Source organism: Miniopterus natalensis, chromosome 8 (assembly GCF_054644295.1).
Source record: "Miniopterus natalensis isolate mMinNat1 chromosome 8, mMinNat1.hap1, whole genome shotgun sequence".
NCBI lineage: Eukaryota > Metazoa > Chordata > Mammalia > Chiroptera > Miniopteridae > Miniopterus > Miniopterus natalensis.
Genome location: NC_142088.1, coordinates 68,914,910 through 68,939,585, shown reverse-complemented (window position 1 = coordinate 68,939,585; position 24,676 = coordinate 68,914,910). Strand labels below are relative to the sequence as shown.

General features: G+C 46.8%; 1 protein-coding gene across 1 annotated transcript in view; it reads right to left on the bottom strand.

Annotated features, from left to right (window-relative positions):
- Positions 1–24,676, bottom strand: part of TMEM163 (transmembrane protein 163) — a 206,066-nt gene that overhangs the window by 30,412 nt on the left and 150,978 nt on the right. The window contains exon 5 of the mRNA XM_087819437.1: positions 1,614–1,710. Coding sequence (XP_087675563.1) covers positions 1,614–1,710 — 97 coding nt within the window. The remainder of the gene's footprint in view (positions 1–1,613; positions 1,711–24,676) is intronic.

Sequence of the window (24,676 nt, the reverse complement as noted above, 5' to 3'; positions counted from 1 at the left end):
CACAGGATAGCAAGTCTGGTGGAGGGAAGGGATGAAAAAGTCCAGGATCCCAGGCAACCAGGGAGATCAGGGTGAAACAACAATAGTGAGATCGAGAGCACAGAGTATAATAAATAGTAATATCTGCTTGAGCTGGCTCTGCTAAAAAAGACTGAAAAACAGAGGCAGGCACATCCCTACCCTGGTACCCATCTTTTCTTCCTGCCATTGAGATATTAGAGACCAAGCTTTCCAGCTGTGATGATACATGATAGTTAAGGTCCCGATGAGTTTCTAAAGGAATGGGACTAATCTCTGTGAGGGGCAGGGCAGCTCCAAGCAGCTTTAATAGCTTTGAAATGCGGTATAACATCCCGCTTCACTTTCACCTTCCCCATAAACACACATGGGCACAGACACTTAATACATTACTCCAAAGAGGATTAGCATAAATGTTTCTAAAAGTAAGCTTAAAGGGCTAATCGTTTAGGCCTTATATTAAGAGGGTGCATGTAGCTAAGCTCAAATCAAATCACGTGAGAAGAGCTCTTATTTTTGCATTTAAATTTCTATGTAACTTGTCCAGGGTGGGGCAAAAGTAGGTTTACGGTTGTGAGGATGTGAAACAGAGTTTATTCTTGTATTATTATTTACTAATTGTTGAATTATTCTTTTTTTTTGTTAATCTTCATCCAAGGATATTTTTTCCATTGATTTTTAGAGACCATGGGGGGGGGGGAGGGAAGGAGGGAAGGAGGGAAGGAGGGAGGAAAGACAGGAGAGAGAGAAACATCAATATGAGAGAAACACATCGATTGGTTGCCTCCCACATGTGCCCTGATCGGCAAGGGAATGAACCGGTAACCCAGGTACATGCCCTTGATCGGAAATTGAACCCAAGGCCCTTCAGTGCATGGGCCCATGCTCTACCACTGAGCAACACCAGCCAGGGCAATTACTGGATTATTTTCCATATGAACAACTGTACACCTACTTTTGCCCCACCCTCTATATAGGGAATCCTTGTAACAGCAGTATCTCCATCTCCCTGTAGGTAAATCGGCTGCTTTGTATGAAGACCGTCAAAATACTTCTTTTCTCGGCATTCATAAGGGGAGGCGGGGAAAACGAATCAGAGTGCAGGTGATGATTCTCACAGCAAAAACAAAGTAATCAAAGACACACTTCATTATGAAATTGTGTTCTCATGTTTCTGCATTCGAATGTCAGTTGTGCCCGAAAACCTAAACAGGTTCATGTATTGAGGTGCAAAGGAAAAAACTAACTTTTAATACAACAGTCGTTAAATGAACACAGAACAACAGATGTCAACAACACAGACTGGTCACTCTGCTACATAAAAATCAGCCCATTTCTCTTCACATAAGAGATATCTTGTTTTAAAAATAGTCAAAAATCTAAGGAGAGAGACAGAAGCCAGTGCAGGCTCCACTATTTGAAGTCTTTTCATCTTGCCTAGTGCTTCTCTGCCCCAAGTCATTCATATTCTGCAACGAGTCCTTCAGGACTCCCGAAATGCTGTATATCCTCTCTCCACCTGTCCAATGTTCCCCAGTAAGTCTGTGCAGAGAGGTAACACAGGAGGGACTGTTAAGAAAGAAGCAGGACCTTACCACTTCTGGGAGCAGCTTAGTTGAGAGGTCATGGATGGCTTTGACCACTATACATATGGATGACAGGAGGAATATCACCCCCAAGATGACACAGGCTCTGCAAAGAAACAAAACATTGAGAAACTTAACTGGAAGAACTCCACCCTGCTGATTTACACAATGACAGTGACAACGACACAACCCAATGTATGGGGGCCCAACCATAACTTGACATATTCCCACTGTGATCATTCACAGCCTCAGAATTGATAGTGAATCATTTCTAAGAGAATGATGCAGAATTTTATCACCAAAACCAAACCCATGGGAAAGAGGCTGCACCATCCTACATAATCTCACAGCTTCCCGTGAATGCTGGCATGAAGAATCTCCAAGGCCCTGAGACCTCCCCAAGCCCCGTCCCAGTAACACAGTTCACTCCTCAGCCAGAGGCTACAGAGTTCAGCAGCAAAGAGTGGAGACTCCAGCATGAGACATCCTGAGTTCAGTCATTTAACATGTTGCTTGGTCTTGATCAAGCTACTTAACTTCTAGTAACGTCTATTTTCTCACCTGCAAGATGGAAATACTTTCTACCTGCAGATAAAATCAGATAATGCACAGAGCATAAAAAAAGTAACTCATGCATGCTGGCTTAAAAAGGAAAACAGGAGTCTACCCTGGATGTCTCTCTCTGGTGATAAGACACCTTTGGCTTTTCCCAAAGATAAAAAGGAGGAATAATTTGGTAATAACAAAAGAGAACATACTTATGGCAAGATGGAGCAGTTCTTGCCCTACCTGGTTTGGCTCAGTGGTTAGAGCATTGGCCTGTGGACTGAAGGTGTCCCAGGTTCGATTCCAGCCAAAGGCACATACTTCAGGTGCAGGCTCAATCCCTGGCCCTGGTCAGTGGGGAGCAGGAGGCAACCAATCAGTGTCTGTCTGTCTCTCTCTCTCACCCCCTCTTACCCCCCTTCCACTCTCTCTAAAAAGCAATGGAAAAAACATCCTCAGGTGAAGATTTAAATAAATAAATAAATAAATAATAAACTTTTAAAAAATTGTAAAAAAAAGAGATGGAGCAATTCTTGAGAATGAGGGGAGAGAAGTAAGGAAGAGTCAGCTAAGGCACCCGGCCCAGGAGGAGGCAGGAGCAAGTTAGGGACGAGGCCAAGGATGGGTGTGGGAGCAGCAAGGAAGTCTATGGGGCTTGGGACATAGGCGCTGTCTCTGGCCATCCAGACACAACAACTCACAGGAGAAAGAAAGATGAAATATGAAAGAAAATGTGAGGAAATGAAAGTAACAAGGGCCAAAATACCAAATGAAAATGAAAACACAGAGAAAAGAGAAAAATGCAAGAATGACCACAGTTAGCTCTAGGTCATTCCTGCCCCGACCTGATGTCTCCATCAGGCTCTCCCTGCCCTGGCAGCCTCTCAGCCCTCTTCCTTCACTCTCAGATAGAATCATCTTTCATTATCCATCTTGGATATCCCTCTCTGGACTAACAGAATGGCCCCAAGTTTCCCACATCACACTGAAGTGGCACCTATTTAGAATCTAAACAAACCTGTGGGTAAACATGTTCCCCTAAAAGTACTGATCAGAAATGCACAGGTCAATACAGCTGCTTGGCATCTACTCAGCAGGCTTCTAATTCATACTCTAGTTGAGGGGTTTATTCTTCCAATACGGACAGAAAGAATTCTTCAGTGCTGGCTGGGGCGAACCACAAGAGCAGAGAGGGGTAGAAAACACAATGAATGGGCTGGGGGTCTTGGTACAGATGAACAAGAGAGGTCCCGGCCCTATAAACCAAATGAATGATCCGCCACCAGTGCCATATATCCTCGGAATGAGCCCGGGGGGGAAAACATACACGCAAGGGGAGAACAAAAACTGCAGGCAGAAAGTCCACACTGACACAGCAGCAGGAGTGATGAATGCTAGTGTGAGGAGTGGGCCTGGGGCTGCTCCCCACAGTCCTGGCAGGGCGACAGGGACGAAGGGGGCCGCAGCCCACAGGGGAGTCCTACAGGAACAAGGTGCACCTACAGTAGGTCCTTTAGTGACAAGATGCTGGAGCAAGAACAGGAATTCCCACAGGTTGGTGGATTGATGCTCCCAAAGCAAGTGGCCCCTGAGTCCCAGCTGTGGCCCTGGGGAAGACGGCTGTGGGCCAGGTGTGCTGACACTCAGAGTGACCATTTCTACCTGTGAGCATATGGGACTAGGAGAGGTCCCATTACAGGGAAAGAGCCTAAAGTCAGGATAAGCTTTCAAGATAAGATTTGTAATGTGGTGTGTGTGTTTTTTCTCCATTCAAAAAACTCCTGCGTGGCTGTCATGGCTCAGCGGTTGAGCATCGACCTAGGATCCAGGAGATCGTGGTTGGATTCCCGGTCAGGGCACATGCCCCAGTTGCAGGCTCGATCCCCAGTCCAAGGTGTGCAGGAGGCGGCCGATCAATGCCTCTCATCATTGATGTTTCTCTCTCTCTCTCTTCCTCTGCCTTCCTCTCTCTGAAACAAAACAAAAACCCACTCCTGAGTGACTAGCAGAGACTCTCTGATCCACCCTTTCAGATAAATCCAGCCACCAACTCAGTGCTTCTCCAACCCCAGTGGCACCCTGCACTCACCAAGGGTTTGTGTGTTTTTTTAGCAGTAGCCCAGAGACTGCCCCAGTTCAATTTTATCAGAATCTCTGAGGGTGAACCCAGGCACCTATTTGTTTAAAAGCTCTCCGGTCAAGTCCCCAGTGCACCAGGGCTGAGGGTCCCTGCCCAGAGCTAAGTGAGGCCCGTCCTTAGGGAGTTTCCACTGTGGGCTAAAAAGCCACAACTCTCTGGACTGAAGGTGGGGAGGGAGTGGTCATGCCCGCTGGTAGGAAGGAATGGGCTCTAATGGTCCCTAAGAGACCTGCAGTGTATCTGTGTACAGAGCAGCTTCTCCCCCACAATGTGGGTAGGGCAGCCACCACTGGGTGCTAGACCTCTACAGAAAGTTTGTCACAACACCCTCAAGAAACTTCCATCGCCACGCTCCTGGGGTTGGGGGCTGGAGGGGAGGAACAAAGGTCTGAGCTTCTACCACAAACAGGGATGCCACAGGAATCTCTTTTTCCAGATCACTGCAGGCACCTCATTGTTTACTTTAAGGAGATAAGTATTAAGAATACAATGGTCTCCTTATATAATATCTTGCTTATATATCTTTAATCAAAACCACACTACAAATCCCTTAAGGGCAGGAACCCTATTTTTAGATCTCAGTGTCTACAGCAGCAGAGCTGAGGTAACCATTAACTGATTAAGTGATCACTGGTGATTTGTATGTTTCCCCCACAGAATTCACTGCTTGCCAATGTTGCTGTGAGGAGCAAAACACTCCTACTATGCCAGCCAGCATGCCTCTGGAATAGCCCACACTGTAAAACAGCTCTGAAGTGTAATGAAACTCAAAAGGAAATGATGACTTGGTTTGCTAAAGTTGAGTTATACAAAACCACCATCACATTTTCTTCATGAATATACCCATGAATATGCTAAAAATGTTTTAGAAACCTATTTTCATGTTCTTTTAAATGTGTTGCAAATTCAAAACCCACAGTCACCCCTCCTTCCCCACTGCTGGGAGCCTGTGTGTCAGAGCAGCTCCAACCTAAGGCAGCTATTATTAGCAGAGGGTGTGATGCTATTTTTGATGTTTTATGAATAATATATTGTGTTTACACAGCAGCTTTCTCCTCGGGCACTCCAAGTTCTGCACATCAACTCATAAATGTTCCAGAGGCCACTCCCCAGACTGGGGTTTTGGTTTTTCTGCTACTTCATAGATTGGGGTGGGGAGAGGTATGTTTCATCAACACAAGTGGGGGAGTCAAAGACTAAGAAGCTTGTCCAAGGTCACCCAAGGAGTATGAAATCCACCCAGATGGAGAAGCCAGGTCCCCTGACTCCCTCCCAGTGGCCATTCCCGGTTGATCACCCGGCCACTAGAAGGCCCTGGCATCCATGTCACATCCCCACACCACCAGCGACCTGGGGCTGCGAGGTCTCCAGGAGGCAGCAGAGATGTAGGTAAGGAGCAAACACAGCTGCCTCCTGGTTGGGGGTTGTGGGGAGCAGTGAGGGTGACGCTCCATCAGCACACCTGGCCTTCAGCTGGGGGACAGCACTGAGGAACAGGGTCAGGAATGAACACAGGCTCCTTCTCCCTCCTGCCCAGACTCCTGAGGAGGAAAACACTGAGTCGGAAAGAGGTAAATAAACTACCATCCCCCTTCAACATAACTCCCCAATCAACCCAGACTGAAGCCAAATTTAAATTCCCACAGGACCAGTGGCCAGCAAAGTGTGGGCCACAGGTCAGCAGCATTGGTGTCACCTGGAAACTTGTTAGAACAGCAAACTCCAAAGTCCATCCCAATCCACTGAATCAGAAACTCTAGGAAGGGCCCTGGGATCCATTTTACTGCGTTTCAATAAGCCCTTCAGGGGAGTCTGACACACACTCAAGTCTGAGTCTGTATTAGTCTTGCCAGTGAAGACTAGTAAATTCTAAAGACATGGTTGAAGCCACTGGCACCTTTTCTTTTCTTTCTGTAAAGACTGCAAAGTGCTAATTGTACAGCATTCTAAGTCTATGAATAACCCTGCACGGAAGCTTCAAGGAAACCTACTGACAGGTACTCAACGAACTGCCTCTGAAATTATAAGGGCAAAACCTACTGACAGATACTCTCACACTCAAAATGATGTGGACTGAAAGTTTGCTCCCTCGTCGACTGTAGGTTTAAAGGCCTGTGATTCACATTAGTAAAGCCTGAGTCTTCTACCAATTCTAACGCACTTCCCAAAGAGAAGCTTCTTCCAATCATCCCTTAATTTACACAAGATCTAAAACACAGTAGCCCAGCCAATTTAGTCTTCAGCTTAAAGTGTAAATGTTTCATTTATCATCTGTCACCCTAATCTCCCAAGCACTTGTAATCTGGGACACTGTCACTGTAAAAGAATGAAAACTAAAAGACAGTCCAATGGCGAATATACACGGTAGCTGGGATGCCCCATTTCTAGTGCTGGTTTGTTCTAGCTAGGTCCTGGGTCACTCCATGTATTCTACCATTTTACATAAAGCAACAAACAAAATCCATTTGGAGGCAGGATAAAGGGAAGGAAAAAGTGAGCAAAGGATGCTTATAAGCCATTTCTCTTTTCCTATAATGGCTATGCCAAAAAGTTGCCCTTTTTTCCCAAGGCTCCCGGCCGGCCTCACTTCCTTACCACTAACAAACACCTCCTCCCCTTTCCCATTCGTCCTCACCTTACCTCCCTCTCTCGACCTTCCGAGGCTCCCATCTCCCCTCCGCCCGCATCCCCAGCTCTCTTCTCTACCCAGCCCCGCCCTCCTGCCGCACTGTGAACCGGCTGTGGTGAGGGGACGCGGCTCGGACCAGGGATGGTCGCGCAGGCCAGAGCTCTCTGGGCCACACACTCTCCATGGAAGATCGCCCATCTCCTCAACACCGAAGCGCTGAAATCCTCTCCTACACAACGAATGGCCTTTTGCTTATGTCTGCAACAATACACAAGATGACTAAACCCACCCAAGTGACATCTCATTTAGATAGGACTTTTTTCCTGGCTTCGACTTGAGGGACAAAAGTCACCATCGGGGACTTATTAAAGAATAAGACTCTGGAGCAGTGCAGTGCGAGAGTTTCTGTGATGATGGAAGTGTCCTATTTGCACTCACTGCCCTACATGGCAGCCTCTAGCCACGTGTGGCTACTGAGCACTTCAGGTGTGGCTGCTGCAACGGAAGAAACGAAATAGTAATTACTTCTAATTAATTAAAATTTAAATGGCCATGTGGTGTTAGTGACAACCACAGTAGACAGTGCCACTCTACAGGCTGGGCTGAAAGCAGGCTCACCAAAGTGTGTGGGGAGGGAGAGGGGAAGGAGAGGGGGGAGGGAGGGAGAGGGGGGAGGGGGAGAGGGGGAGGGAGAGGGGGAGAGGGGGAGGGGGGAGGGAGAGGGGGAGAGGGGGAGGGGGGAGGGAGAGGGGGAGGGGGGAGGGGGAGGGGAGGGGGAGGGGGAGGGGGAGAGGGGGGGAAGGGGAGGGGGGAGAGGGGGAGGAATCCTGAAGCTCCTCATGGAGATCAGTAAATTTCCGTGAGCCAGCAGCGTCTGCTCTAGGAAACCTTGCAGAAGGCATAATGCCTTTGGTACCATCCATCAGTCGATGCATCACTTCCCTCCTCCCATAAACCCCCTGCTGCCCTGGTTTACCTGTCAAGTCTCACTCCTGTTCTCATCTAATGTCATCCAAGCCCAGCCACACCTACTGCACCACCAGAGGTAATTATTTTAGAACTTGATCTGAGCTTCATTCATTCATATTTTAAGGTCTGCATCCAAGCCCTGAGGCTAAGGAAAACAAAGTCTCTGAGAGCACAAGCGTAGGATGGGGAACCTGGAAATCATTCCAGGACAGTCTCAACGAACAAGGGACAGAGTGAAGAAAAGGGTCAGAGTGATGAAGCACCACCTGGGAACAGGTTGGAAGGAAGGAGGGCTCCGCAGTGTGACCTTTAAGCTGGGTCTAGAGGAATGGATGGGAGTCATCAAGCAGAGAAATTAGAAGGCTGTGCAGAGTACTCCAGGCAGAGGGAATGTGTAAAAGTGTAAAGACACAGCACTGGGGGGCCTGCTTCAGTGGAAATTTCAAGTGGAGGTGCTATTCTTGGAGTATCTGGCTTAAGGGGGCCAGCAAGGCAAGGGCCTCATGGAAAAGGGCCCCTTGTGTCCTGGAAGTCCCCTCGAGAGGGTGGGTGCAACACCCATGATACATACAATGGACCTTAGACGGTACTCAGACTAGCAAGTTATATTTAATAGTTATGTATTTTAATGTACATTAGGGAAAAAAATTTCCTACAAGGATATTATTGCTTAGTAAAAAAAAAAATGAAGTATGATCATATTTAAATAAATATTAAGTAAATAACAGCACAAGTGGCACACAGGGCAAAAGTCATCAAGGTGGAACTCATGTCTGAGGCTAAGGAAACCTGCAGTGGTGACAGGAAGTCACGAAGGACTGTAGGCAAGGAAGGCCCATGACGTGACCTGGGGCTGGAGGGAAAGAAACTAGAGGGGGAGGGGACCAGCTGGGAGCTGTGTCAGCAGCCAAGAAAAGGAAGGGATGGCTCCTTGCACAGAAGCCGTGACAGCTGAGAGGAACCGCAGGGAAAGGCCCAGAGAAGGCAGAATCGATGGGACTGGTAACCAACTGGACGTGGGCTGCAGAGAAGGGTGCAAGGGCAACCCAAGGGAAGCAGCGGTGGCACATCCGGGAGCAGGGGGCACAGGCTGGAGCGGGGCCTGGCAGTGAGTCCAGGCTGGGGCTTGCTAAGGTCCAGGAGGAGTGTGCAGACGCCAGGTACACTGAGCTTAGCTGAAGGGCCATGTCCTTGGCCTGGGCTCCCAGGGCATTTTCTGGGGTATAGAGAGATGGAAGGAGAGAAACACACAGATACACCCTGTCTCAAGGGTACCAATCCCTACCCAGTATACCCTGCAAGGGTAATGCATGCTGAGACTCACCCCCCCCAAGCTCCTTCAGTCAGTAACTAAATACCACTGACCCCTGCCGAGCCGTGGGGCAAGGGCTCAGCAGTGCACCGGGCAGTGAGCAGCCGCCTGCCTTCCTGGGGCTCACAGGGGGGACAGGCAATAAGCACACGAGCACACAGTGGAGTTATGCACAGAAACAGGATAGAGGAGGAGAGGAATGAGAGTGCTGTTCTATATACGGTAGTCCCACTTCTAACGAGGGGACATTTGTCTGAAGATCTAAGGGATGGGAGGGAGGGCTGTGCGCTCCCTGGAGAACCACCCTCCGGACAGAGGGCGCAGGGTGAGCGGACTGCCACACGGAGGGAGCCAGCATATTCAGGGACCAGGGACGAGGCCGGCAAGGCTGGAACACGGCGGGCACGCCGGGCCTTAGGGTCGCCGTAAGTACTTGGGCTTTTACTCTGAATAGGGTGGGAAACCAACGAAGGACTGAGCAGAGAAATGACTCCCACTGACACAGGATCACTCTGGCTGTTCTACTGAGAGCAGACCAAAGCGAAGGTAACGGCAGTGGTCCCAGAAAGAGAGGACCCTGGAACGGGGCAGGAGTGGAGGTGGGGACAGGCCTGCTGTCTACCATTCCCGTGGGATGCAAGGCAGCTTTGCTTTTATTTATTGCCTTCGACCTAGTGAAATAAGAAGCGGACTAGTGGGTCCTAGAAAGATTTTAGAAAGAGTGTCAGGGTAAACATCTGTTTCTCAGGAGAAGAAAAACACTTAGAAATCTTACTCCTTTAGCAAACCAGTTATTCAAAGTATTTTCCATGTCAGGTCAATTATCTGCACATCAATTTCGATTTTTTCTTACATATTTACTAGATTGTATAATTGCCTGTCTACGCATAGAAGATATTCAGGCAGATACCCCCAAAAAAGTAATATCAGCCTCTGCAGAAAACAAGTGGGGAACAGAGACTCACCTTCCCTCCATGCCTTGTCACGCTTTTTGTATTTTTTAAAACAATGTGCATGTACCACCTGTAAAAATAAAGAACCACCACATCATTGTGGACACTGAGGGAGATTTACTGAGGGAGATTTACTGAGGGAGATTTACGGAGGGTCTCCCAGATGCCAATGAACCTGCTATGCAATAGATACAGTGACAAATAAGGTGCAGCCTTTTTCTTCAAAGAGTAAAGAAAGGGGGCACTGAAATCGCACTGGAATCTTCTAGAGAAGTTGAGATTTGAGTTGACTTTGAAAGAACCAAAATAAGTGAGCTTAGGAGTGAAGAGTATGTTCCAGGGAAAGAGAAACTGTGTCCAAAGGCCTATGGGAATCCATTCATTCAGCACATTCTCACTCCAAACCTCCCTTACGCCAGCTACCACTCTAGGGAACAAATCACGCAGGTATATGGGGTCAGAACCTTCCAGGCAGAGGGATTAGCAAGGCTCTGAGGCAGATGTTTGCTTGACTTGCTAGAAAAACATCAAGACAGCCAGTGGGCCAAAGAGGAGGGAGGGAGGGAGGGAAACAGTGGAGGTGCAGCCAGAGGTGAGGGTCATGTAGAGTCTTCCAGTCACGGTAAGGAGTTAGGCATTTCCAAAGATGGGAAGCCACTGGGGCATCTGACTCGGGAATGACATGATATGACATCTTAACAAGATGGGTGCTGCTTGGCAAAGGAGAAACAGGGAGAGCAGTTGGGAGGCTGTTGCAATATATGGTGAGAAAGTCACGAACGATGGCATCTTGGATCAGGATGATATCATTAAAAGGTGGGTCTTTGGATATATTTTGATTTCAAGGTTTGGTCTGTCCAGAGATATATTCTGAAAGTATGGCTGACAAGTTTTCTTCATGTATAATATGAAACAAACAAGAGTCAAAAATGTGCAAGGCTTTTGGCCTGAGAAAGTGAAGGGTGGAGTCACCACTCCCTGAGATGGGGAAGGCAGCAGGGGAAGAGAAGGGGGCTTGGGAGGGCTTGGGAGGGCGGGGGACAGATCAGGAGTTCAGGCTTAGACGCACTAAGCGTGCGATGTCTGCCAAGCATCCAATTCGAGGTGCTGGGAAGGCAGAAGGCAGGTGGAGACAGAAGTTTAGCTTCAAAGGAAAGCTCAAGTGGGGAAATAGATTGGGAGTCATTGGCACACAGACTACTTAAAGCCTTGAAAGGGGACGAGACCATTTCAAGACATCTTGAGTGCCTTAGTAAGGCTGGGGTGAAGGGCCAATGAGGGACCCTGACCAGGAAGCTGAGTAGAAAGGTGGGCAACGGCCAACCCTGAAGAGCCTCGTGTGCCAAGTTGTAAAACTTTCTTACGAGAACCATGCAGAGCCCGACAGCTTTGACAATGATGCAGGAAGACGATTAGATTTGTATTTTCAGCAGCTGACTCAGGCAACACCTGTTGTGAATATCTGCTGGGCCTGACCTGCATCCACGCCCCTTTCCATTGGTAATGAGCCTCAGCTCTCCTTTCAGACAGTCACTGCACCCTGCCTTGAACCAAGGCACCGACCCAAGCTTGGGCTGACTGGGTACTCTTTCCCTGGACTTTGAATCTAAGATGAATAACTAGGACTGAAACCAGAGAGATGACTCATCCACAGTAGGGATGGCTGGAAGGCCAAGCTCACCTGGGACTGTGGAACATAGTGGTTAGTCAGTGTCCCTTGAGTTAGCTGGGCTTCCTGCATGACAGCTGACTTTCCCCAGAGCAAGCATTCCAGGAGTACCAGGGACAGGCTGCAGGCCTTGGAAGTCACACAGCACCCTTCCAGAGCATCCTGTTGGTTATAAGTGAGTCATAGGACTAAGATAAAAGGAGCCAGGAAAGAGATGCCACCTCTTAATGGCAAAGTAACAGGGTGAGATTAGAAAGGAGCACATGGGAGGAAAGGTATTGCTGTGGTCATCTTCAGAAAATACCACCTGCCACAGTGATGAAGAGGCCCAAGACCACCAGCCACCAAGGAGGTCAGCGAACCCTTTGCTTCTGGAGAATGTCTCATATTAGGGTCAAAGTAGTCCATACCCTGAGTCAGGGTCTATGCTGCAGAGGAGAAGCGATGTCAGAAGAAAATGGGTAGGCCAATTCCCAGTGGGCCTGTGACAGATTGCATCACTGTCCTCAACAGTTTGATCTCAACCACCCATTCCTATCCTTGCCAGGTGCTTTGCAGCACCTCTGTGTGTAAGAGGTATACATTCTGCCCACCAGGCTTGGAGGTGTGACTTGCTCCTGCCAATAGAATGTGAGTGGAGATGACAGACACCACACACCTGAGCAGAAGCTCTGCCTGGTTGGTTTAGCCTCATTTCTGTCCTGTACCACAGGACCCACAATTCTCAGAGAAGAGCTTTTCCTTTAGCCCAAGACCTGGAATAAGAACTCATGTGGCACAGGGCCACTGCCAAACCTCAGCTGAAGAGGAAAGTGACCGAGAAACTTACGTTTGTAGTATAAGTCACTGAGATTTTTTTTGAGATGTTTGTTACTGCAGCAAAGCTGACAGATACAAGGTTCTAAAATCAGAAACACCTTATGGCAGTGGCAGCAAAAGGCTCTCTCACAAAAGCAGCAACTGGAACTGGAGCAGGGAGTTGCCTGTTTGAGGACCATGGTGGAACACCTGTCTGATGGCAGTTTTATCATGGAAAACCAGAATCACCCAGTTTTAGTCCAGAAAATCAGGCAATCCCAATGTCATAGATATGTACAGAAAACCACTTCTGGAATGAATATTCTTATTGAATCCAAAAGATATACAAAAGAACAAACACCTTCTATGATCTCTGGAACATCCACCTGTGTTGGAGGCATCAAGCACCAACTCAACCGCCTGTCTCTGTAAGAAGCAAAAAGCTCAGCACCTTCAGGGCACACACTATCGGCATGACTTGCTTAATTGAATCTTTTCTTTCTTTTCATCCCTGCAAACATCCTCTATCATTTCCTTGGTAACCTATCCTCCAGTGTTTCTAACCTACTTGATTACAGTATTTTAAAATAATTGGCTTAAATTGTTCATTCTCTTTGATCCACTTCTGGGAATCTATCCCCAAAGAAAAAGCTTTCTGCAGAAGAATGTTCACAGTGGCATCAATTATACTTAAAAGTGGAGAAGTTAAATATGTCACAAAAGGAGTGTTTAAGTAACTATGATCCATCAATTCAGGAGACTATTGGGTGCCATTTAAAATTGCTTTTGTCAATGACATAAAAGTGTCAGAAAGATAAAGTACTAAGTAAAAAAGCAGGATATAAAATTGCATGTATACAGATTAAAAAATATGCAAAAACAAATCCAAACTCAGGGAAACATTTTGGCAGGAAATACACAAAATTAACAATGGCGAGAAGACGAGTTTTTTTCCTTCTACTTTTGGGTATGTTATACTTTTATAATGGAACAAAAATTTCTAAAAATGCCTTCTCCAGCTACGTCACTTTTGACATTTCCTTTTCTTCTGTCTTCATAAGATATTAATGCTGGTGGTATCTGTCAAGTCTCAAACTTGATGGCACAAATTAATCAGGTTTTAACTGAGCATCTGCTGTATGTCCTGCAAGGGAGGGGGCACTGTGTGTAAGGCGTGCCCTTCGGTGGGTGCTGCACTGTTGCTGGAGCTATAGCAAGCTTCCACCCATGCTCAACTGTTCATGTCTCCTTTTCCAAGACTCAGTTTACTTATAAGTAAAATCGGAATGATAAAAATACTACTTCCCTTTCAAAATAACATGAAAATAAATAAGACAAGCCAGAATTTTCTTTATCTGGATGTTCTGTGAATTTTTAACATACAAATTTTGCAGTTTCGTGTACAAAATATTGTTACATGAACAGCAGTATTACTGGAGCTAGGGGTGATGTTGCTGGAGTTGGGGTGGGACTCGGGAGTCCCGGATTCTAGATCTATCCTATCATTAACTTCGGGAAGACCAGGAAACCAGCAAGACCTCTCTAGGCCTCAGTTTCTTCATGCTGAAAATTAGCAAACTTGACTTAGCCACCAAGGTCCTGATATGCTAAAATTCTAGTCTAAATGTAGCCATGGGAATTCTGGCCCATTAAAGATTTTTATTTCAAGTCAACAGGTTTAAGGCACAGATTTATCTGCATAACCAAAATGCAAGACCTGGACAGTAGATATTGTTTACCTGCTACAAGTTAGGAATAAAATAGGAGTTTCTCACTGAGCAATGTACAAATTATGGGCTTCCTCTGATGTATTACTGCAAAACTGTCAGAGAGCAAGACGGAGGCACCATGTTTCTGGCTGGATTTTACTTATTTCTGCAACTTCTCTGTGACCTACACACTCTACTATTTTAAAGAGTGGCATTTCCCAGAGTAAGAGATAAAAAATAGAGAATACAGAAAGAAAGCATTTTAAAAGAAAAATGTTACTCATCCACTGAGGTGGGCAACTAGCTTTCTAAACAAAACAAAAGTTTTAAATTATTTGCAGGGCATTAATACACTGTAGCTTCACTGTATTATAACTTGGGAATTACACATTAATGATTAATCCTAAAAACCTTCACCTGCAAGAACTAATTCCTAAAAATTCTAGAACTTGAAATTATAATATTTCTTATTAGACTCACAAAATGCTAAGGCTTCCCTATAAAGTACAGATCTGCCTATAAAGAAACCATTGCTTTGGTCCCTAAATCAGCAGAGCAAGCTGCGATCGTCAATCACACAGTCACAAGAGAAAAACGCCAGTGCTGACACACTCATTAGCATCATGGCCTATGAGAAATCAAGAAACCTAAATGTAACGTGCTGGAAAGCTGAATAAACACAAGAACATCTCTGAGTCACCACAGGTGGGGTATTTTTTAACCCCGGGGTCACCTGGGAGACTGCAGGGGGCAAGGAGGTGCAGCAGATGCTTTTGGAGCCACACCACATCCTCTGGGCCAGTTCAGACTGCAGTTGCTGCCCAGTGGATGGTTCCCTGCCCTTGAATGAGTCCCAGCTTAGTGCCCACGGGGTGGGGTGGCGTACACTCGCAGAGGCAGGGGCAGAACTGAGCCCCCGCTATGGAAGTGGCCACAGTATTACACCTTCATGGGCTTTTCCTCCCTCGTGTCTAACTCTGGGTCGTGCTTCCTGGGGTAACTCCTAGGATCACTGCCCAATCTCAGGCAGGGGAACTTCAGGGAAGAACCTACAAGAGGAACAGTCACAGAGTATTGTCAAGATAAAGAGAAAACAAGATACTTGGAGGTAACAAACTCAGCCTGGCCACTAACATCCACATGAACAAACCAAATATAGATCCACGACAGGAGCTTCAACAGTTCCCTGGTTTTGAGGATTAAATATGTCCAGAGCCCCCAGCATTGGGCCATTCTCTGAGATTCAAATACCCAACCAAAAGCAGGCACGAGTGTCGTAGGGCCTATAATTCCCTAACCCTTTAAAAAACTCACAGATCTAAAAGCAAGGCTATGGATAAACCAAGCCAAATAAGTGGGATTAGACATACAAATTAAGTGAGACTTCCCTCCTTCAAATTATTACATATTTTGTCTCTGAAATGCATTGCTTTTGCCTTCCTCTATAGGGCAGTCTTTATTTATTTATTTTTAAATATATCTTTATTGATTTCAGAGAGACGAAAGGAGAGGGAGAGAGAGAGACAGAAACATCAATGATGAGAGAGTCATCGATCAAGCCCACAACCGGGCATGTGCCCTGACCGGGAATCGAACCCTGATCGCCTGGATCCTAGGTCGACGCTCAACCGCTGAGCCACGCCCGGCCAGGCAATATAGGGCAGTCTTTAAAATCTGGTGCCATCCATAAAGGAGGCCTGGGTGAGTGGGTGCTGAGGTGTGTGCCTTCCTCGCATCAGCACAGAGAACAAAGCTGCATCTCAGTGCAGACCAGGAGGCAGAGATGAGTTTGGAGCAGAAACAGACATGGGCTTCCTGGGCCCAGATGAACACAGAGAGACGGGCCAGCGGTCCTTGATGGCTGGCACTGTCCAGAATGCGGAGGACCCGGGTGCTCAGCCATCTGCCAAAGCTCGATGGGAAAGGCAGGATGAGGGGTCACTACGGGGAGGCGGGCGGGGGCAACTCTCTACCGCATGGCAGGCGGGAGCACATTCTGGGGCACGAAGTAGAGGCGGAGGCAGTTCCCATCACCAACGCGTCGCTTGACATATTCACCTGGAAACCACACTTCCGGGCCAATATAAACGTGAGGGGGTGACAGGAAGAAAGCCTTGTTATGACTGATCTAACCCTATCACTACCACCTTAGAGAAGAAGGCAGGCGGGCATCTCACTAAAACCACCTGTCACTCTGGATGTGACCCATCTACACATTCCCCCAGATAGATAGTCAAACCAATGACTGATGCATCCGTTTGTTGATTAAGGACGTGGATTCCTCTAATAATTCCTCATACCCAATTTCTGTGAAGTCTAGCATGATCCCCGGTTATAGGCAACCCCAGGGAGAGCTCGGACTGGGCCTCCATTCCTGCTGTGAAGAGAGGCATGTTCAGTGTGCAGGCTCCAGAACCAGGGTCTGTCTACACTGTGGCACCAGCACTTAGCAGCAATGTGTGACCTCGGGAGAGCTATTTAACCTTTCTTGGACACGGTTTCATCATCCGTGTAATGGTACACCTGAAACCAGACCCCAAAAACAAGTCTGTCACTGCCTGTCACCACTGAGCCAATAAGCAGAGACAAGGTTGAATCATTTATGATTGGCCCTAGCCAGTTTGGCTCTGTGGTTAGAGTGTCGGCCCTCAGACTGAAGGGACCTGGGTTCGATTCCAGCCAAGGGCACATACCTCGGTTGCAGGCTCCATACCCAGCTTCAGTCAAGGCAAGTGCGGGAAGCAACCAATCGATGTGTCTCTCACATCAATGTTTCTCTCTCTCCCCCTCTCTCTCTCCCCCCTTTCCACTCTCTCAAGACACTCTCTCTGAAAAGCAATGAAAAAATATCCTTGAGGATTCAAAAAAAATTAAAATTAAACAGTAAAAAGTCATTTATAAGCATTTATTTCATATTGCTGGCAATATGGAGTGAGCAGCAGGTTTGATACCCTAGAGAAACTGTTCCTTGGTATTTTATTTCAAACAAACTCTTATGTAGGATTAGTGGGTAGGAAAAAATCTAAAGTTAGTGAGTTCCCAAGGACTGCCTTCTTTCACTGTCCTTACAAAGATTAGCCCAGGAACGCTGCCTCCCTTTGGATAGATTCTGTCCTTGATCTGGGCTCCAGGCCGCCTCATCTCTAGGGCCTGTTCCCCTTCAGTAACATGTTCTTCAGTTTCCCAAGGTCTGTAAGAAAATCTTTTTTTATAGTGAGTAGCTGATAGAAAACTTCTCTTTAGAATGAGATTGTCCAGGCAAGTCCATCCAGAGCCATGGCAAAGGGACCTCAAGGTAACTCTCTTGATCCCCAAACTGGCTGCTCATCGGAACCATCTATGAGGCTCAAAGAACTCGAGAGGACTGGGCTGCACCTTGACGTTTCTGCCCCTACAGTCTGCAGCAGTGTGTAGGCAAGTGGTGTTTGTCAGTTTTGTTCTCTTTTTATTTCCACAAAGCTCTCCAGGTGTCCTATGAAGGAAGAAGCTTAGGAACTTTTGTTCTAAGGCATAGGTGTGACTAAGTCAGTGGTTCTTGATCAGGGTGATTCTGCACTCCCCCCAGTGGACAAGGGGACATCTGGCAATTTCTAGAGATATTTTCTATTGTACAACTTTGTAAAATGCTAGGGGCATCTAATGGGTAGAGATCAGAGATGTTGATAAACATCCTACAAGGCACAGAACAGCCCCACAACAACAAATTATCTGGTCCAAAGTATCAACCATGCCAATGTTGAGAAACCCTGCTCCAAGTCATCTTGTGACTTCCTCTTGGTGGTGCCCAGAGAACAGACATCAGGTTCCCATGTTCATCAAGTGGGGACAACCCACAGAGCCAAGAGGACCAAACTGGGTAACACATGTTGGACTGACAGACAGGAAACAGCTTCGAAAGAACAGTGATGGATTCACAGAAAGGCCACCATAACCTCTGCACAAAGAGTGAACAAAAACTTCACTTAAGAAGAGCACACCAGCCCGGCCGGTGTTGCTCAGTGGTTTAGTGTGGACCTGTGAACCAGGAGATCACGGTTCAATTCCGGGTCAGGGCACATGCCCGGGTTGCGGGCTTGATCCCCAGATGGGGGCATGCACAAGGCAGCCGATCAATGACTCTCGTCATCGATGTTTCTATCTCTCTTTCTCCCTTCCTCTCTCTAAAATCAATAAAAAAAATATATATTAAAAAAAGAAGAGCACACCAACAATCACAACCTTGTAGACACATCAGGCGACAGAGCTGCCCCTTTTGTCCAATGAGTACCAGCTCTGACTGCCAAACACCCACACTTTGCCTGCACCACCCCATTTACTCCTCACAACTGTCCCAGGAGCAGATCTTTCCAACTGCCTTGAGCAGTTGAGGAAACCATGGTTCAAAGGGTTGAGAAAATGTGCTTAAGGCTGCCACGTTGGCCTGTGGACCCGGCCCGTCTGTATCACTGGAAGCCCAGGCTCCGGCCATGCATCACCCGCTTCTCATCTCATGCTGTGTCTTTTTTCTCCAAAGCAGGATTGGAGGCATCTGGTATACCTGATTATCCACGGCCCCACCCCGGATCTTTAGGAATCTTCTAGAGGGGGGTGAGCACAGACTCTGGGGTCTTTATAGGCTCCACTGATGACTCCGTAGCACCCTGAAGTCCGAGAACCAGACACTGTACTTCGATGACCCCTGCTTGTCCGAGCATATGACTGAGGCCAACAGCCAGGTGTGTTCCCTACAGAGGACAGAGCTGGGCTCCATTACACAAAAACATACACATTCCCCTGAAGAGAAAACAAAACAAAACAAAACAAAATGTGGGCTCAACTGGGCAGTGAGAAGAAAAGCATTTGAATTTGTGTTCCTTTATAGGGGGAGCCCAGTGCCTAAGGGAGGAAATGAGATTCACCAAGCAGGTTGGTCTCGGAAACGACCATCATCTAAAGTGCCAGCACACTAGGGCTTCATGGGTGCATGGATTGGGTCATTTGGCCCCGAAGTCCCATGACTAGAAATTACAAGGGCACTTTTGCAAATAAGCCACTTGTACCTGTATTGGAAGCCTCATATCTAATAGAGGCTTTACAACCGTGCTCTGTATTTTGCCAACAACAGAATCAACCTCACAGGAACAGGCCACCAGCCACATGGGGCAAATAATTATGGGAACAATACAGAGGAAAGTCATTTATTATTACCACCGTACTTATGCCACTGGTTTGTCTGAGACCTATTACAGTTTGCCCTCCTGTTGCAATCACCCCAGTTTGCTCTAATTTGCCTGCCAATGATTGTGAATTAAAGTAACCTGCAACCGCTTTTTTTAAGCAAAGGGAAAAGAGAGACTGAATTCCATTGGTGTTGAAAGAAAAATGCTGTGAGGCTCTGAGCCGCCCTTGCAATGCCCACTCCCCTCCTAATTACCAGGCCACTGGCTTCCTGACGGATGGAAATGAATGACAGGGCTCCTGACAGAGCTTCTGTAATGAGCCCCTGGGTAATTACAACTGGACATTCAATCTGCACCATTAATGCCAGAGGTGGTTCAACCAAATTAGAGAATCAGGGTCTGTGGATAAAGACTGATGTGTGCGTGCTCTGTAATTTTATTAACCATTAGCATGCTTTGTGTAAGAAAGGCTTCAGATATAAAACCATATAAAGACACGCAATTTACACCCCTCCCTGGTTTAACAGCCTGTCTGTAGGATGTAGGTGGGGGTCAGAGTGTGTGTGCCATCACTGAACTGCTAGGACATCTCAGAATAAAAACATCACGGACCAGTCAATTAAGAGAATTATTCATGGGCCTGTTAAAAGGTCACATGCCAAAAACTCATTCAACAGAAAGGAGCTGAAGTGTGGTGTCCAATTTTTTTTAAAACTCAGAGACAATTGGATATGGGGATGAGCAAAATTTCACCCAGAAATAAAGCTATCATCGGTGCCTTTCAAACCCAGTATGGAGAAAATTATTAGGGTACTTCTTTGCCCCACCTAAAAATCCTCAACTTTCAGGCATCCTGCCACCTCCCTCTGCCTTAGGCAAAGGAGCTGATATTTAATTCATCTTGATACGAATTACTCTAGTCATTGTGCGGCCTCTTCCAGGCACAGGATCAGTGTGGATAAACGTTTTTAAATAAAGGCCCCATTAAACACAGAAATGTGAAGAAGGGGGATGGGGTCCTTAGGTCCCACCTCAGTAAGTCATGTGACTCCAGTGGTTTCCACCAGGGGGCGGTATTTACCCCCACAACCACCCCAGGAGACATTTGGCACTGCCTGGAGATATTTTTGGCTGGCACAACTGGGTGGGCGGCTGCTGGTAGCATCAACTGGGTAGAGGCCAGTGATGCAGCTAAATATTGTATAGTACACAAGAATTCCACAGCCAAGAATTATCCAGCCCAAAATGTCAGCTGATACTCTGTTCTACTCCACTATTTTAGAGCCTGGTTCAAAGTGTGGCTCAGGGGCCACCACAGGCATGACCTGGGAACTCATTAGGATCTCAGGTTCCTCACAGACCTCCAGAACCAGAGTCTGCATTTTCACCTCCCAGAGTGATTTGTTAGTGCACTAAAAGTGGAGCCACACTTGCTTGGAACAGTGGCTCACTGTCGGCAGCTCACTGGAATCACCTGGGTGGCTTGAGGCCTGGGGCCCGTGCTTAGACACCCAGGTGTAGTTAATCTGGAGAGTGGCCTGAGCACCAAGAGATTCTAATGTAGAGCCGAGTGTAAGAACCACTATCTCCAAAAACATTAAGTCAATGCCATTCAAAGGGTGGTCCCCAGACCAGCAGCAGCAGCACCAGCACCAGCACCACCTGGGAATTTGTTAGAGATGCAAATTCTCAGCCTCTCTCCACCCCTCAGATCAGAGACTCTGGGATGGGCCCAGCAGTGTGTGCTTTAACAAGTCCTCCGGGGGCCTGCGGGCCAGTCTGAGCAATACTGCATTAAGTAATAGGCCCCAGACCCCCAACAGTTTCTGATCATTTGGAACTATATCACTGTGTTCCTCCACATAGTACAAAATCAGTTACTGAGCAGCATGTGAGGGCCCAGGTTTCCCTTGTCATGACCTTGTGTTTCGTGAAAGTGTGCCCAATGGAATGGACGGTCTGCTCTGCTTTTGAGACTGACCTTTGGGTTAAAGGTTCAGATGCATGCAGTTTGAAACCACTCAAAGGAACTGTGACCTCCAAGTGTGTTTCTGAGGAAGGACCTATTGAAACTGAAAATATCTCCTGCTCTTCCCCATATACCTAAGAGCAAGAATGGGCACCACTTAAAAAGTGCTGCAGAGCCTGCCCCCGACACTGGGCCAGACTCCACAGAGCAGCTCCCCTAATCAATCTCCCAGACCAGGGCAGGGGTGCGTGGAGACCAGAAACACTGTCCTAAGTGGGGTCTGTCTTACACAGGAGTGAGGTTAAGATAAGTGAAGTGAGGTGGCAACAGGAAGGAAAACCCAATGAAAACTAGAGGCAGGAGTGCTGCAGGCATTTTAGATGCACACCAAATCTGTCCTCTAGGCTAGAGGGAGGGGTGCCTGCAGGGGCACAGGATAAGCTGGAGAGACGTTTTGGGCCATGTTGCCCCATGCGTGACTGCTTCCAGCTGGGCATGATTTCAGAGGGAGACTCCCTCAGCCTACAATAGGTCACAAAACATGGTAACTTTCACTCTGCACTGAACACTGTCTTTCCTGAAGCCAAGAGGGTGGAAGGAAGGTGTTTTTCCCACTTAATGAAAGAAAAGGGAAGGGACACTTCCGGATGCATTCAGCATGACAAAACAACTTTATAAAACCACCTAAAAATTGTAAAATATTTTAAATAAAATAGTTGTCCACGTGAAAAGTCTCTCAGGGAGGAGCTGAGTTAAAATCTCTACAATGATGCCAGACAAATCGTCTGCCCAACAGGAGCCTTTATGTAATTAATAAAGTCTATCTAGGTTCACTCCTTCTAATATCAGTTAATGCCACTTTATACAACAGTGAAAACAGCTCTCAGTGCAATTTTTTTAAATCAAGCAATTAAATTAATAAAATATATTAAAAAGCAAATTTAAAAATCAAGAGTTTTTTAATGATGGAGAAATGCTCACTGTAGGAAGTTAAGTGGGGGACAAACTAGGATGTACAATAAAACACACAGCATTAATTCAATTTTGTAAAAATGCCCATAAGCCTCCTATGCATAGGCATAAAAGACACACAGAAAGTTAGCCATTTTCTCTGGGTGGCAGGATGAGGGGTGATTTTTTTTATTTTTATACTTTGAGATTTTTCAATTATAAAAAGTAAACAAATTTTTTTTAAGTTGATTTTCAAAAATCATAAAAAGGTAAGTTATAAATATCCAAGCAGGGCTCAAGGGCCACCAGTCAGGGTTACGACAGAAATGCAACAGGGGAGATTGGCACACTGGGGAAGCAATGGCATTGGGGCTCCAAGGCCACTTCTGATGTAGTGGCCATTCCAGGCCCTCACAGGAAAATCATGATCATGCAGGTTCGGAAAACCACATCCCCATTTGAATCCCAAACCAAACGGAAGGCTGGTCTCACACAAAAGTAAGAGGCATGTAGGCGGTGGAGGAGGGGCAGTGTCTGCTCTTCCCCCTTCAAGTTCATTCTGCAAATGCTCCAGTTTCCTCGGGTGCCCAAGAAACAGCTCATCCGCCACTGCGGAAGCCTCAAGCTCTCTAAAGGGCAGTCAGAAGAAAATGATGGACTTCCCAACTCCAAACGGGGCCCAGTGAAATTAAAAAAAGAAAAGAGTCCTCCTCAATAGATCTACCCAAACCATTTCTATTCCGTAAGAAGAAAACCTGCATTACTAGTTTAAGGCCTTTTCTTTAACTCAATAATGTGCCTTCTTTGGCTCTAAATCTAATAACTTCAGCTTCCCTCTGGGGTCGGAAGAAGAATGAATCAAAGTAATTATTTCTGGAAAGCAGCTCATGTGCAAACGTATTTGCACATTAAAATTTCCCAGTACACACGCGCGTGCCCACACATGCACCACCCTTTCTTTGAAATGGGCCAATCAAATATCAGAGTTAAGGATCCAAAGAGAAACTGTTTTCCATACATTTCTACATTTCTTCAGCTCTGTCTGCCTTGATTCTTTCTGGCCGGTGCTCAGATAACACTTACCAGCTTATATCACAGTCCGATTTTGATGGAGAGAAGGGAGTGAGGGGGCTTTTTATATGTGTTCGGCTTTGCCATTTAAAATCCCCCTTTCAGGAGGCCACTGAAATATGTACTTTGGCTGACATCCTAAACCTCTCCTCCCAGAGTTTCTCTTGCAGGTGCTCACTTCCCAGGGGGTGAATGGGCAGAAAGAGGCATGGAGAGCGGCCAACCATAGAGAGGTGGGGTACACCGGGCCTTGGTGCTCAGACAGACAGACAGACAGCACCACTAGTGTGCAATCCTTCACAGTCAGGCCGGTCTTCCTGGACTGGCACAGGGACTGGGTATAACAACACACGCAGAAAGTCATTTCTTTCTCCCAACCACTTTCATCGGCCAATTTTCCTCCCTAGCTCCTGTGCCTTTAATAGGGTGTGATACTTGCAAAGTGCAGATTCGGTAATAAAGAAACGGGTATTTGATCCTGAACGTGCTTGCCACTGCCTCTGACAACCAGATATCTGGGAATGCAGAATCGCAGTTAATTACGCAAAGGGCAGACCCAGCTTTGTGTAGTCTATTGTTTGTGAGCCTGTCCCTGGCTTTAGTTACTCATGATATTCAGAAAAGCAACCTCATACAGACCTGCAGCTGTGCCCTCAGTGAAGGGCGCTGGGGGAATACCGCGGGCTTGATGTGCATATAAACTAGGTGAGCTTACCATTCCCCGAATATATTCCTCACCCCCCACCCGCCTTTGTGGCTGGCAGTGTGTCCAATCACAATGGCCACCTCACGAACAACTCAGATTACAGACAAGTGGCAAACAACGGCCCCACCATACTCAGGGACTGACAGGTCTCCTGTGTAGGCACAGTCTTGCCCACAAACCAGCTTTCAACCTCAGTCAGAATACAAATAGGGCTAGGATGCACAAATGGTCTTTAAAATCACAATTTAGTTGTCTCTTATTAAAGAAAAACGTACCCAGTATTTCAAACACAGGGCCTGAAGGAACACACAGAGAAGGGCACGTAGATTCATGCACAGCGATAGATGGCATCCCAGCCTGGAAGGGCAAAAGCTGGAGGAACACAGATTTCCTAACAGGAAACTGTAAAGTCAGTCATCACATAGCCAATAGCAGAACTCCACAAGGCGCTTAAAATGAACAAATTAGATATACAGACAGGAGATTTAAAA